The 16,058-nt window shown below is 36.5% G+C and overlaps 1 protein-coding gene across 1 annotated transcript in view; it reads right to left on the bottom strand.

The window, feature by feature from the left end:
• GPC6 (glypican 6) overlaps positions 1-16,058 on the bottom strand; it is a 962,025-nt gene that overhangs the window by 335,957 nt on the left and 610,010 nt on the right. Inside the window, exon 6 of the mRNA XM_008571554.1 lies at positions 5,491-5,656. Within this exon, the coding sequence (XP_008569776.1) occupies positions 5,491-5,656 (166 nt within the window). The remainder of the gene's footprint in view (positions 1-5,490; positions 5,657-16,058) is intronic.

Raw genomic sequence — 16,058 nt, 5'->3', positions numbered from 1 at the left:
AAAGCCAAGAGGAAGAAGCCTTGAAAGCTTGCTGCTAAATACAATTCTTAAATTTTTCTCTTTCTTTGATCTAAAGGAAATAATTTTCTATGTTTAGGGTCTAGAGGATTTTGCAGTGTGGTATTTCAGGATATATTAGCCAGAGTCATATCACACTTACTACAAATTCTTTGTAAATAAATATTTCCTTATCAGATATATATTATAGAATTTCATGCTTGAGAAAGTCTTTGAAAGAGGCGTATCTTATACAAATGCTTGAAACATTTCCTCGTGTTTATTTTATATTTTTTTGAAATGCAACATCACACAGTCCTGCACATTTTATAAAAGAAAACCTAAGTTTATTTACAAGAAATAAATGTTTGTTTTCTAATTTCAATTAAGTCTTATCTAGCAACATTTTCTCCAAATACGACTTGTGAATACATGAATTACCCTGAGGATTAACAACTCCTGTAGGTTCTAAGAAAGTCATTTGTGCACCAAAGTAGCCATTTATTACATGACACTAGTCATTTGACTGACCTAACACTGCTTCCTTGTGGCTGGCTCTAATTTACAACTTGATAGCAGCTGTCGCAATGAAAGAACCAGGTTCATTATCTGATTTGTTTCTCCCTTCCCTGTACTCATAGGGTCCATTAACAACAGGGATATGTGATTTTTAAATGGCTGAATAAGTCATACTTCCATTAAAAGAGTAGACTTACAAAGTAAAATAGAATAACCTGTTAGTATATTCCCTTCCTTTTCTCTGTCTAGTTGTTTCCATTTATTCCGTTCAAAGAACATATATTGAGTACTGTTCTCAGCAGGCAGAGGCCTTATCTGTCCTCTGCTGTATCCCATGCTTAAACCAAAGCAAAGTCCATAGTAGGCACTCGGTAAACACGTGTTGGATTAATGAATAAACGTGTCTTGTTTATTTATTTATTTTTTTGGTGGCTGGCCATTATGGTCATCTGAACCCATGATCCTGTTGTTATAAGGCTGTGCTCTAACCAACTGAGCTAACCAGCCAGCAGATTAATCCATAAATGAAGCAATGAATGAACAGCACCCACTGCAGGGTCTCTTGACCTTGCACAGATGGAGTGCCCACCTTGGGTTTCATCTCTGATACCTTCATGCTAGTTTTCTGTCTTTGGACTGGAGACTTACTAATTGGGTATTTTGAAAGGAAAAAGAAAGCCCAGAAGTTTGATACCACTGATTTGTCTTGTCTATGAGGGCCCAAGCCCTAAATAAAATATACAAGCTGCTCTGTTGGCTTTTTCCTCCCATTGGAGGGCATCTATACGTCAGGGAGCACAGTCTTTTCTTGATGAAAAATAACCCAAATTCTCCAAATTTTATCAGTTTATCAATGGCAGCAGTGGTGGTGGGATGGGACTTGGTAATAGAAAATGTTAAAAATAAAACAAATGAGCATTTAAGAACCACTGACGCAACATGCTGGACCTATTGAAATTGTCATGGGAACTTGAAACTATCTGGGGGATAAGTTGTAACAGTTACATATCCTGTGGTTTATTCAACATCAATTATGTTTGACAGTACTGATTCAATACAATCTTATTTACTATTTTATTCTATACTTACCAAGATAGGGCTTCCTGATCCCCCAGACTAGGTTAAGTCCCCTGGCTGAGTAGACACTTAGCATCCTGTGCTTCCATTATCTGAACACATGATCATGGTTTATTGTAATTAATGTAACTACAATAAATTCCCTGATGGCAAAAAATGCATGTGTCAAGCTTCCTCGACATAGTGAGCTAAATTAATACGTTAAGATTATTAGTGTCTTACTAACTGGGATAGCCTAAAAAGTTAGGTTACATAATTGGGACAAAAACACCTTAAGGTCTTACTTTTATACTTGCTGTTGAGAAGCATCCTATAACATTTAAGTGATAAAAAGTAGTACAGAATAAAATAAAATCTCTGTCTATTGTTTCACCGACCTTTGCCTTCCCACACCAGCAACCTCTTTGTAAAATCTCTCTCTGGTTCTCATAGTCTATAAAATCTTAGAAGGTGCCAGATGTTTAGAAGAGCCTGCCCCACACATCCTCGATTTTAAAGAAGATGCAAGATTTATGGTGGCTATATAGATGTAATTTCAGCCTTGACTTTTGTGTTCGTGAACTAGGTGTAATTGGCAACGTGGCCTCTTGTCAAATAGAACAATGCTTTTGTGTGGAGTGTCGGTGTCAATGCCAAACACTCAAAATAACCACAGGATATTACTGAAGCGAGTTCTTCCCACAAACTGTTTCCCTCTAGGAAATTTTAATGTAATGTAAACATTTTCAGGAAAACCATTTTGCATTTAGGCAGCATTCAAAAGCTAGGCTGGGATAAGCTGTGCATGAATATACAGCAACACCTGGAATAAATGCCTGCCTGAGCAGATACAGTCAATGCCTCAAATTAGGTTTTTCTCCTTTGGCATAGTTTCTAAATGTGAGAACAGGCTAAAACCATTTTCCTTCCGGTCCTGCCTAGCTCAGGGGTGCTATGTAGTACACCCATTCATTTTGATACAAGTGAAAGTTAGGCTACACTTTGTGCTGGGGAGCTCCACAAGCTACTAAAAAATAGTGAAGGGGTATGCCAGAGGTGAGCTGAGGCTTTTCGAGTACTCTAAAATGGGTCTAGTAGCATCTTCTTTGAAGTTGTCAGCAACTTTTCAAAAAAACAAGTTCTTTAAGTAAAAAATGGAATTCTTCTTTTTTCATATGATAGTTACTGGCTAAGAATCTTTTGAGCACCACCTCTGTCTATGCAGGGCAGAGTTAAACATCCTGGAGGAGGACTATGAAAATTCATCCTAAATAGACTACTGATTTTTTCATAGATTAGAAAAAAAATCTACAGAGCTTCAGAAGTGGATGGGATGCCAGTGGGTATTACTTGAACACTTTTCACTTTATAGATGAACTACCTTTCTTTTGACATGGTCCAGACACTGGCTGTATTATAAGCAGATGTTAATCACTTTCAATTAATTTGTGGCATTGTAAAATCGTGAAAATATGTAACCAATTTGACTCTTGTTTTTATTGATGGTTGACTGCATGCTACTGTTAATATTCTAGGTGAGCACATAATAGTTAAAGAAAAGTCTGTAAAATGTATAAACGGGGATGTTAATGTAGCAGGCAGAGATGACACACGCGATTGACAGCAATGGGAGAAAAGGGTTTGCTGAAGAGACGTTAGGAGCCCAAGAGTGATGGGAGGCAGGTGCTAACAAGAGAGAGGGCTATTAAATATGATTTTTGTTGGATTACCAGCTTGCTTGCTGATCTTTACTGTTGCATTCATGAATACTATAACACTGTCACCTTGGATATATCTATGTGGAAAATAAGTTGGCACATTTGACTAATCTATGTAACAAATTTGTAAACTAACACTTCACACCCAGGCAAGTATTAGCAAGAACATATTTTGCTCCAGAAGTCTGTGTTGGTAGTTAATTCTCAATGCTGTAGCAAAATCAAGAGAAAAACAACAGGAAGAATTTTTCTTGGCAACCTCTAGGACTAATTAAATCAGAGATAGGGGAAGAAAGGGTAAGAAATACGTTTGTGTAGGACTAACCACCAGGTCACTTTTCATAAGAGTACATCCAACACACAGTGGGTCCAAATTTTAGTTTTTAAGTCAAATGATTTTGCAGACATTCAATTTCATATCAAATTGGCATCTATGAAACCAGATTAACTGAAAGTATATGGAGTTGTTTAATGTTAAAACAGTCAGCAAACACTGAAGAAAAAAAGCCAATTAGGAAGTCATTGTTGCTCTTACAAGTTAAAAATATTATATTATCATTCTTGATCGTGTCCTGCTCTATGTAACAAAATCCACATATCCACTTGCATCAATAACTTGCTGACTGACCAAAGACAGTTGAACTGTGCCAGGAATCACCACAATTTCAACCAAAAAAGTGTGAATGATCTGGATCACTACAAGTGACACTTTGAGGTTTAATCTGATTTTAAAATATGCAAATCTTTTTAGATTTCTTGATGAGAGGACCTTATTATTAGCATTGTTTGGGCATCTTATCTTTGCCAAAAGTAATCTAAATCTCATATGTTAGAAGATCAAGTTTATTCTTATTTTTTATTTATACCATCCTCCAAAATCTTAGCAAAATCCCAAAAATCTTAACAAAGAATCATGTCATTTTTGAATTAGAAGGATACCTTAATGACTAACTTTTAACGTCTTCCTTTTTCAAATGATGTAACTCAAGATCATACAAACAGATTTTGTCCTTCCAGCAAAGGGAGAGAGAACATCTCTTCATTTTAATCTTTCTGAAATGATTCTGAGATTGTTAGATGACTTCTGTTTGAATCTGCTCACTCTGAAAGTCTTCTTTTTAACTTCAAAACCATTTTCTCTGATCTTCCTAAGCAAAATAGTGAATTAGCCAATCGGTTTCATTGCCAAAAGCCAAATGCCTGTAACCTAAACATATCTTTGCAGGGTGAGTTTAGGTTTCTCTGAATTCTAACACATCTTAGATCTTTTTCCTTTCCTACCCAAATCGTAGATGTCAGAACGTTACTTGTGCGTCCTGGTTTAGCAGTTTGCATAAATGATGAAGGCCCTCTGAGGCTGACAAATGCCACTGCTATTTCCACCACTCTGTCTGTCCCTATGTAATTGCAGTAAATGCATTTGAAAGTACTTTTATTTGAAGGCCATTTGACAGAGGGGGAGAAAACACATTTACTCTTTCAAGGCCTGTGTATTTTCCTGGGAGAAGCCTGCCTATAAAATTTGTCCTTTTATCCTTGGATAGCTATTTGGGAAATATCTTTGGGCAGTGCAACCCCCCAAATGATTTCTGCAATCCAAGAACAGAGCCATGATTCACAGACCTCCCCTGCCTCTTCCCCAGCTCCCATCTGCCTGCCTTCTAAAGACTGGAAGGCTGTTTCATGCTTGTGTGCTTGATGCCTTCCCTTCCACAAAATGAAATAGAAAACTTGCATATTTAGCTGAAATATTGAGCTATTTTCATCCTAGATGTTTGAGGAAGGAGCTGTTTACTAATATCCATGACTATGTTGAGATAAACAAATAAAAGAGAGACAGTAGTGTAGAGTTTCTTTTCTTTTCTTTTTTTTTACAAGATCCTTTTCTAACTTTTCCTTTCTCACAAGAGCTCACTGAAATTCAACAAGATTACTTTGATCTTCATCAGAAAGATCAGCTAATTCAATACAGCTGGCATGTACAATCTTTCACAGGACTGCCCCATACCGTATACAAGGAAGTCTTATTTTTTAGCATAAAAAAAGAAAAATGCAAAATAATGCTTATAATTTGCTAAAAGTTGTTTTTTAAATCCCCCTAATCTCTGCAAGTTATCCTAACTTCTACCTTCCCACTAAACATCATAAACACGTGCTAGTGTCATGTCTCTGTTCTCAGATCTGTGTAAATGCTTCTTACCTATGAACAGATTCCACTCCGTGTCGAGGTCAGCCTGATTGGCCAGGCAGCCCTTCATGACATTGAGGCAGTAGTTGTTGCAGGGTCTCACAGTGGGAAGGCCTCGGCAGTACGGGCAGTACAGCATCTTCATGAGAGCACGGATGCACCCTGGGGTCGGGCTCACCTGCAGATTTATTGAACAGAAGAAAAAAAATCAGAAATAAGAAGGATGAAGGGCAGGAAAAAAAAAAAAAGGAATGTTCTCTTTTTTTAAAAAAAGATAACAAAACATCAGATTGTTCCTCATACGTATGTACAATTACTGTGTATAAGCTAAAATTTAAACAATCACAACAATTCCTTGAACTTGTTAAGACAAGTGAAGAGATATAAAGTTGATGGGGAAGGAAGGAGGGAAAAGGAGGAATTGGTAAAGGGACACAAAAATCAACTACATTGTATACTGATAAATTAAAATAAAAAAAACAACAAAAAAAGGTTTTTGATTTCTGGAATAATCAGTCAAATATGTTTCAGAATATCCTAACTTGAGGGAGATGAAGCAAAAATAAACAGAAACAACCCCCACCTCCCCCAAATTCAGGAAATTAAAAAAAAAGGTGAAATAGCTCTGATAAACCTCAAGCAGTAGAGCAGAGGGAAGAGGAACTCTGAGAATCTTAACCCTTTGTCATTCTTGTTCCTGTTAAATACTTCTGCTCGGCTTAGTAATAAGCTATTCTTTTGAAATGTCCCTGTCAACATTTTGATATCTATGTCATGGTAATTCAGCCCTAAAACCTAGACACTGTTTCATTGCTATAGAACATGAAGTGAGATAATGCATGTGAAAGCAATTTGCAAAGTTAAAAGCCCTGTAAAAATGTAGGTATTATTAAAGTTTAATGTGACACCTTTAGACAGTTTTCCAACTGGTTATCTGACCGTGTTTCTAAGGAGGTTGGCAGTTATACTTCCTTTGTACATAACTTTTTTTAAAGGATCAATATCAACTTGTCTGGGATTTCTGAGATCCAGGCCAGCTTATATGCAATGAAACTGCCAAGGAACCATCTTCAGGCATTTACAGCTTCGCAGTTCTGGAAAATTCGGGGAAAAAGGACTCAGTGTTGAACGTGAGCAGAAATCCTTGCAGTAGTTCAGAGGAACTACTAATCAACTTCCAATGAAGTGCTATTTGCCATGAATAAGAAAAGCGATGCTCCTCAAATAATCAATTCCTAAACAATGAGAACCTTTTTACACTCAGTGAAAATTCTAACTTAACTTCAAGAGGAAAGGAATATTTAAAACAGTATGGACCAACAATAGAAAAACAAAACTCTTTTTCATAACTAGTTGTAAAAATTATTGTCATATTTATTTGGTGGTTTATATAATTCTGATACGTAAGTCAAGTAACTGTATGTTGCTGTACTTGTGTTCTAGATCTGAGAGTTGTGGTCTTATCACACAGACCTGGTTCCACAAGTCACAGCTCCCCAGCAAGAATATTCAGATACTGACAAAGCATAATACCAAAGTGATGGCGAGACAATAAGTATTTCCACATAAGTGGATGCTTCCTATAATTATGAGGAGTACTTCAAAAAGCTAGTCAAAAAATGGAGTTAAAAGATAATGTGAATCTTTCTGTGAACTTTCTGAAGACCCCCTTCCCCACCTTGTAGAGCTATTCCCCGTCATCCTATCCTCTATGTAGAAACCACACTTGAGATTTTTAATACAAGGCCTTGGTTTCTGTAACAATTTCATTTTACACTGTACACTGACAAAGACCCTAACATATTATTTCAGGAAAGAAAGCCATTTATTTTATTTATGTAGGCACCAAAATTTCTAGCTGTCCTTTTGAGTTTTTTGCATTCTCTTTCCAAAATTTCATGAAAATTTTCAAACATACAGAAAAGTTAAACAACTTTTATAGTGAATAGTCATATTCCTACTCCCAGAATGTACAATTTACATTTTCCTACATTTAGTTTTCACATAGCCACCCATCCTTCCATTCATCCATTAACCCACCTTATTTTTTTATGCCAAAGTAATATCCTTGCATTTTTTTTTCCTTTTTGTCTTTTTCCGTGTCCAGCAATGGATCGCAACCCTCAGTGTCGCCCCCGTACCGGACCGGGACCGGCAACGGGATTGCAACCCTCAGTGTTGCTCCCGTGCCTCACTCAGCCAGTGAGCGGGAACCGGTCTGTATGTGGGATCCGAACCCTCGGCGGGAGCGCCGCCGCGCTTCCCAAGCGGCGCACTACAGCAGTGCGCCACCGGGCCGGCCCTATCCTTGCATTTTTTATTCCGAAGTAATATCCTTTTGATTTTTCCTTTGCCTGATAACTTAATATTGGCTTGAGTAAAATAGAATGAACATGGTTAAAAATAGAAAGTTAGTGCATTAAGTACTCTCAGTCAAATGAGTGAAATGAAATATAATTGGCCTTTCATTATAAAATTATTTAGAGAATGATTTAGTACCCATTCATTCAAAAACTTATTTTCTAACAACTAAACAAAAACAAAACATGGGGACAAAAGTGAGGAGTCTGGAGACTTTTTATTTAAGGCCATATTATTGCCATCATTAACTTCTCCAGATAGGCTATTTCGTTGACAATGCCAAATGTTGCCCAGGATTTAGGAGCGATGTCCTAAAGTTTTCTTTTATCCACATGTATCCCAAACCTTTCACAAATTTTGTGTTCCCTATACAGTATTTTTTTTTTTTTTTTGTCTTTTGTCTTTTTCCGTGTCCGGCAACGGATCGCAACCCTCAGTGTTGCCCCCGTACCGGACCAGGGACTGGCAACGGGACCGCAACCCTCGGCGTTGCCTCGCTCAGCCAGTGAGCGGGAACCGGTCTGCATGTGGGATCCGAACCCTCGGGCGGGAGTGCCACCGCGCTTCCCAAGCGGCGCACTTATCCAGTGCACCACCGGGCCGGCCCCCTATACAGTATTAATGTGGAATTTTAGAGTCTTACACATTTCCTTATTTGGCATGGTTGCAGTCTTACCAGCCTTTGCCACAGGATTTTATTTTCTGTCGCCTTGAAACTTCTCTCCTGACCCTGATGTTTTTCTCCAGAGACCTAGCCTGTTTTCTCTCAAGCTGACTAAGCTGTTTCCATCTTTGACTCTGTTGGATTTTTAGTTTTCTCACCACTGGTGTTATATGATGCTTTGCTTCTTCACACTCAGTGTCTAAGTATAAAAGCTGAAGCATTTGTCAATATTGGGGATGCAAGTTTGAAATCTCTTGGACAGCATGGACTGTGTCGTTTGTCACTATAACCTTCACCACTCTGCACAACATGCACATCGTATAAGGTGTTACGACTATGATTTAGGTACTCATTAATTGCTTTTGAATCAAATTCTCTATTGTGTTTTACAATTTCTTGGCCACATTGATATTCAAAGAAAAAAAGGAACAAGATGGTTTTATACATGTTAGCATTGAATTGTTGCTTTTTAACTCTGTTTTCAAAGGCTATTGATTGCATTATTAATTCCAAAGCTCTGCTCTTTTTTCTTTCTTTCTTTTTTTTATTGTGTTGGAACCAGTACAATTTTTTTAGTCTGACATTTCAGAAGAGTCTCCAACTCAGGATAGCAACCAACAGAGAAAATTGAACAGCTTTAATAATCTAAAAGAACAATGTTGTTCAAGTTCAATATGGGTCTCTGAGTACTTCTGGAAATGACATCCTTCCTGGTCAAATAAAGGGCATTTGAAGAAGAAAAAATGGAGTGTGGGGGATTAGGGCTGAAGCTTTCATGTTCACAAACAATATTTTTTGAACTGACACAACTGCATGCTTGAATTAAAATTAATAAAATCTTCACTTCAAACTGAAAACTTAAAAGTAAGCCTCTGAAAAGAAGGTTGTTTTGAATGCCAATTGTGTGAAGGGACATTTCTATTTTTAATAGTGTTTTATAATTGTGATATAGCTACTCTCTAAAAATCTTTTTTATTATAAAATTAATATAGACTCAAAGGAGTTGAAAAAATTAGTAAAGTCCTATGTACCCTTCACTCACCTTGCTTCAGTGGTGACATCTTATGTAGCTGTAGTACAATGTCAAATGAGGAAACTGACACTAGCACATTGCTGTTAGCTGGTCCATAGACCTTATTCAGTTGTCATGGTTTTCAAATCTACATCCATTCATTTGTGTGTGTGTGTGTGTGTGTGTGTGCAGAGTTCTATGCAATTTTATCCCATGTATAGATTAACCACCACCACAAGCAACATATAGAACTGTTCTATAGTCAGAAAATAACTCCCTTGTGCTACTTCCATCCCTTCCCCCATCCTGTCACTTGGCAATCACTAAGTTATTTTCTATCTCAATAATTTTGTCATTTCAGGAATGGTGTGTGGGTGGAATCATACAGTATGCAACCTTTTGAGTGTGACTTTTTTAAAGATGAGTATAATGACCTTAAGGTCCATCCAAGTTATCATATGTCTTGATACAGTAAAGAGCTGCATAACAATGTTTTGGTCAATGACAAAACATGCATTAGTGGACCCATAAGATTATAGTGAAGTTGAAAAATTCCTATTGCCTAATTATGTAACTGTTGTAACATCATAGCACAATTACTTTTTCAAAATAAATTTATTGTACCCTAAGTGTACAGTGTTCTGCAGAAGTGTACAGTAATGATGTAGGCTTTCACATTCACTGACCACTCACTCACTGACTCACCCAGAGCAACTTCCAGTCCTGCAAGCTCCATTCATGGTCAGTGCCCTACACAGGTGTACCATTTTTAAAATTTTTTATACTGTATTTTTACTGTACCCTTTCTATGTTTAGATATGTTTAGATACACAAATACCATTGTGTTAAAATTACCTACATTATTCTACACAGGTTGGACAGGTGTGTAGCCTAGGAGCCATGGTCTATACCATACAGTCAAGGAGTGTTGTAGGCTGTACTATCTAGGTTTGTGTAAGTTCACTCTGTGATATTTTCACAATGATGAAATTGCCTAATGACACATTTCTCAGAGCACATCCCCTTTGTTGAGCAGTGTGTGACTGTAGTTTGCTCCTTTTTACTGCTCAATAGTATTCCATTGTTTGGATGTACCAGAAGCTGTTCAACTATTTGCCCACTGAAGGGTAAATGAGATGTTTCTAGTAGTTGGCTATTAAGAAGAAAGATGCTATGAGCATTCATGTACAGATTTTTGCATAAACGTAACTTTTCATTTCTCTGGGATAAATGCTGAAGAGTGCAATTGATGGGCCAGATGGTTAGGTCATGTTTAGTTTGGTAAGAAATTGCCATACTGTTTTTCCAGAGTGTCGATACCATTTCACATTTCCACCAGCAATATGTGAAATTTCCAGTTTTTTCTTCATCTTTACCAGTATTTTATATTATCACTATGTTTTCTTTTAGCCATTCCAATAGGTGTATTACCTACTTTTAATTTTATCATGAGTTTCCTCTGGAAAATACTCATATTGGTATTCTAGCTGAATGAATTCTGATGAACATCAGAAACCAAATCATTCACCAGCTGGTCTCTGGAAAATGTACAACATAAAAAAATACTCTGAAATACTTGATAAGTCTATGTATTTAGGAAAACCAAAATAAAGCAGTTCTAAAAACTCACACTTAAAATTTTAAACAGAATAATCTCTCTAACTTATAGTATCACAAATTTATAAATTTTGTGGACTATTAGAAAAAAAATTTTCTACTAAAGGAAGTTGTGTCATTTTAGCAGCAATAAAGAATACAATCTCTCTTGAGAAATAAAATGCTGAAATTACTTTTTTAGTTGGTAATTTAGATTTTTATTTAAAAAAATATAGCTGTAGCTTTCTATGAATTCAAAGTAGAGTGGGAAATACACTTAGGTAAAAGAATAAGCTGATGATAGCAATACATTTTTTGCACTTATCTGAGCTCTCACCTAACTTTTACATGTTGTCTGTCACTATTAATAATTATTTGCCAAAGACTTGAGTAGACATTGCTCCAAAGATGACATAAAAATAGCCAACAGGTAGATGAAAAGGTGTTCAACCTTGCTGATCACCAAGAAAATGCAAATCAAAATCACTATGACATACAACCTCACATTTGTTAGGATGGCTATTATAAAAAAAAATAGATAACAAGTGCTGGCAAAGCTGTGAAGAAGAGGGAGTTCTTGTACACTGTTGCTGGGATCATAGATTGGTGAAGCTATTATGGAGAACAGTACGTAGATTCATAGAGAAATTAAAAATAGAACTACCATATGACCCAGCAATCTCTCTTCTTGGTACATACTCAAAGGAAATGAAATTGCCATCTTGTAAAGATACCTGCAGTCCCATGTTCATTGCAGCATTTTTCACTATAGCCAAGATATGGAAACAATCTAGGTGTCCATAAATGGTTGAATGGCTAAAGAAACTGTGATGTATATAATGGAATATTATTCAGCTTTAAAACGGAAGAGATCCTGCCATTTGCCACAGCATGAACAGACCTGGAGGACATTATGCTTAAGTGAAATAAGCCAGACACAGAAAGAAAAATATTCCATAATCTCACTTATAGATGGAATCCAAAAACTAAAAAAAGGTTAAATATATAGAGATGGAATAAAATGGCAATTACCAGGGTTGAAATAGGTGTGGGGGTAGAGGGGAAGGAAACAGAGAGATGTAGGTTAAAAGATGCAAAGTAGCAAATATGTAAGATGAACAAGTTAAAAGATCTGCAACATGAGGACTATAGTTAATATGTGTTGTATTCAGGATTTTTGCTAAGTGAATAGAGCTACACCTGCTAAAGCGGGAGGGTAGGGGGGAATTGGGTAATGATGTGAGATAATAAATATGTTAATTCTTTCCACTAACATAACCATTTTAGTGTATACATGTATCTTATAACATTATATTGTATCCCTTAAATATACAAAAGAAAATTTATTTTAACAAATAATAATAATTTACATATTCTAGGGAGAATTTAGAGGAAAAAACAAAAATAGTCAATGGTTGCTATTCCATCATCCCACTCTTGGAAAGAGAAACACGAGTTTGTGGGTCAGCCAGGTACGATTCCAATATGAGTTCCTTGTATCTTCAGCTTCGTTCTTCTTTTAACTTCTGATTCTGTTTGGCCTGAGAAGTTATTATTTTACAGTTGATATTATAGTTTACTAACTATGAGGAAATAATACAATTTATAACCAAGATTCCTTATAAAATAAGTGAAAATAAATAAAATAACAAAAATCACTGAACTTTTACTTTGAAACCTCATGGTTTGTTGATGCTGTTTATGTTTTTTTTCTTTTCTTTTTTTTTTTTAAGGGTTAAAGTGCAGGACACTGAAACACAGCAAGTAATACAAAAATCCTTAATGAAGCTGTACTGGGAGATAAGATGAAGACTTATCTACTTGGCTAGCCATGTACGTCAAAATGTTATAGCAAATAATTCTTATGTTTTATAAATGGGATTTAAGGCACAGCCATGTAAGAGTAAATTATTTCAAGTCTCTAATATACCTAAGATTTCTGTATCTGGACCAACATTCATGCACTGGTGCTCACATTAGCAATTCCTAATAGTGGCTAATGTAAAATAAGACTGTTTTTTTAAATATTAAATCAGCAAGAAAACATGCAAAAGTTATAAATCTATATATATATACAATGGGCATATACCTAGCAAGTGCTTGTTTTGATGGACATTATATAACCAAAATAATCAAATTGACATATCTGTCTTCTGCTCCCAAATGACAGACAAGTTAATGTAAGTAAGTGCATTATTTAGCTTGAATTAATTCTGAATGTGCTTTTGAGCAAAAGTTGATGCCCCCCGAATACTTTCTTAATATACAGTCATATTAAATGATCGGATGTTTCCACTCATGATCTTAATATATCACCAGATTCTGAAGCCCTCAAGAATGGTTAAGTTACATTTAAAGTAGTTTTCATATTGTCATTTTAATTATAATTTTTTAACAACCCGAAATCTGTAAACGGGCACTGTAGTATGTTAATGAGAACTTAAATTTATTTCTTACTTATTCACTCATGCAACTTTCATTCATCCAACATTTATTGGGACCTTGTACCAGTGTTGGGAGGCTCAGAACACATTCGTTGTCAGTCATTCCAGGGGAAATAGTTATTTATCTTGGGGAAGTGAGAGCAAAGGCAGTTAGCTCAGAATTGAGAAGCTGGAGCTGGCACGGAGGTCTCCTGAAGGAAGCCCTATAACAAATGTCTATAAGATAAGCATGGGACATGAAGGACATCACAGAAATGGCCACATAGGGAGCACCAAGAATTGGTCCCTCCACTGAAGAAACCATCACACTAGCAAAAAATGACAGAATCTTCTTTTCAGAACTCTGGAATCTAATAAGAAAACTTAATAGCAATCAGAATAGTTCTTAATCAAGGCAGAGACTGCTAAATTTCAGTTTAAAAGAATGCTAAATCTCAAGTCTTAAGCAATTTAAAAAGATTGCGATCATATAAAGTATCTTCTTTGATCGCAGTGGATAAATCTAGAAAATAATAACAGAAAGAAAATTCACAAATATGTGGAAATTAAACTACACACTTTTTTTTTTTTTTTTTGTCTTTTTTCCGTGTCTGGCAACAGATCGCAACCCTCAGTGTCGCGCCCGTACCGGACCGGGACCGGCAACGGGATCGCAACCCTCGGTGTTGCACCCGCACCTCGCTCAGCCAGTGAGCAGGAACCGGTCTGTATGTGGGATCCGAACCCTCGGCGGGAGCGCCACCACGCTCCTCAGCGGCGCACTGTAGCAGTGCGCCACCGGGCCGGCCCCTAAACTACACACTTTTATACAACCAATTAAATAAGAAATCACTAAGAAAATTACAAAATACTTAGATGAATAAAAATGAAAAAACACTATATCCCAAAACTTATAGCCATTAATGCCTACATTAAAAAAGAAGAGGCAGTCTTTTCTTCAGTGTATGTTTTTGTTGCCTTTGTCAAATATCAGCTGGCTGTAAGTCTGTGGGTTGATTTCTGGGTTCTCTATTTTGTTCCACTGGTCCGAGTATCTATTTTTATGTTAGTACCATGCTGTTCTGGTTACTGTAGCATTGCAGCATAATTTGAAGTCAGGTAGTGTAATGCCTCTGGCTTTATTTTCTTTTTGCTCAGGATTGTTTTTGCTATTTGGGGTCTTTTGTTGTTTCATATGAATGTTAGGACTGTTTTTTTCTATTTCTGTGAAGAATGCCATTGGTATTTTGATGGGGATTGCACTGAATCTGTAGATCGCTTTGGATAGTATGGACATTTTCATAATGTTGATTGATTCTTCCAATCCAAGATGAAGGAACACTTCCTAATTCATTCTAAGAGGCCAGCACTATCTGATACCAAAGCCAGGCAGAAACACAGAAGGAAAAAGAAAACTACAGACAAATAAACTTTATAAATGTTGATGAAAAAAAGACTTAACAAAATACTAGCAAAGTGAATCCAAAGGCATAGTGAAAGGATTATACACCATAACCAACTGGGGTTTATCTCAGAAAAGCAAAGATGGTTTGACATGATAAAATGGATCACATAATATGCCCTATTAATAGGAAAAAGGAGAAAAAAAGCACATCATCATCTCAATAATGCAGAAAAGGCATTTGACAAAATCCACTCACTTTAATGATAAAAATATACAGAAATCTTAGAATAGGAAGGAACTTCCTAAACATGATAAAGAGCATTTATGAAAACCCACAACATCATACTGAATGGTAAAAGATTGAATGTTTTCTCCCTATGATCAGCACAAGGAGACATGCTTTCACCAGTGCTATTCAACACTGTATTGAAAATTCTAGCCAAAGTCATTAGGCAAGAAGAAGAAACAATAGGTATCCAAATTGGAAAAAAAAAATCATATCATCTCTATTCACAGACACGATTCTATACATAAGAAATCTGAAAGAATCCATTAAAAAAACCCTCCTATAGCTGATGAATGAATTAAGCAAAGTTGCAGTGTATAAGATTAAGATTAACACACAAAGATCTGTTGCATTTCTACACTGCAGCAACAAAAATTCTGAAAAGGAAACTAAGAAAACTATTCCATCAGCATCCAAAATAATAAAATACCTAGGAATAATTTAAGAAAATAAGTGATAGAATTTTACTGAAAACTATAAAACATTAGTGAAAGAAATGATAAAAGACCTAAGTAAATGGAAAGACATCTCATGTTCATGCATTAGATGACTCAATATTGTTAAGATAGCAATACAGGGCCGGCCCGGTGGCGCACTGGATAGTGCGCCGCTTGGGAAGCGCGGCGGCGCTCCTGTCTGAGAGTTCGGATCCCACATGCAGACCGGTTCCTGCTCACTGGCTGAGCGAGGCGCGGGAGCAACACCGAGGCTTGCGATCCCGTTGCCGGTCCCTGGTCCGGTACGGGGGCAACACTGAGGGTTGCGATCCGTTGCCGGACACGGAAAAAAAGACAAAAGACAAAAAAAAAAAAAAAAAAAAAAAAAAAAAAAAA

This window comes from Galeopterus variegatus, unplaced genomic scaffold, assembly GCF_000696425.1.
Source record: "Galeopterus variegatus unplaced genomic scaffold, G_variegatus-3.0.2 Scaffold42, whole genome shotgun sequence".
Classification (NCBI taxonomy): Eukaryota; Metazoa; Chordata; class Mammalia; order Dermoptera; family Cynocephalidae; genus Galeopterus; species Galeopterus variegatus.
This window is presented reverse-complemented; position numbering and strand designations above follow the sequence as displayed.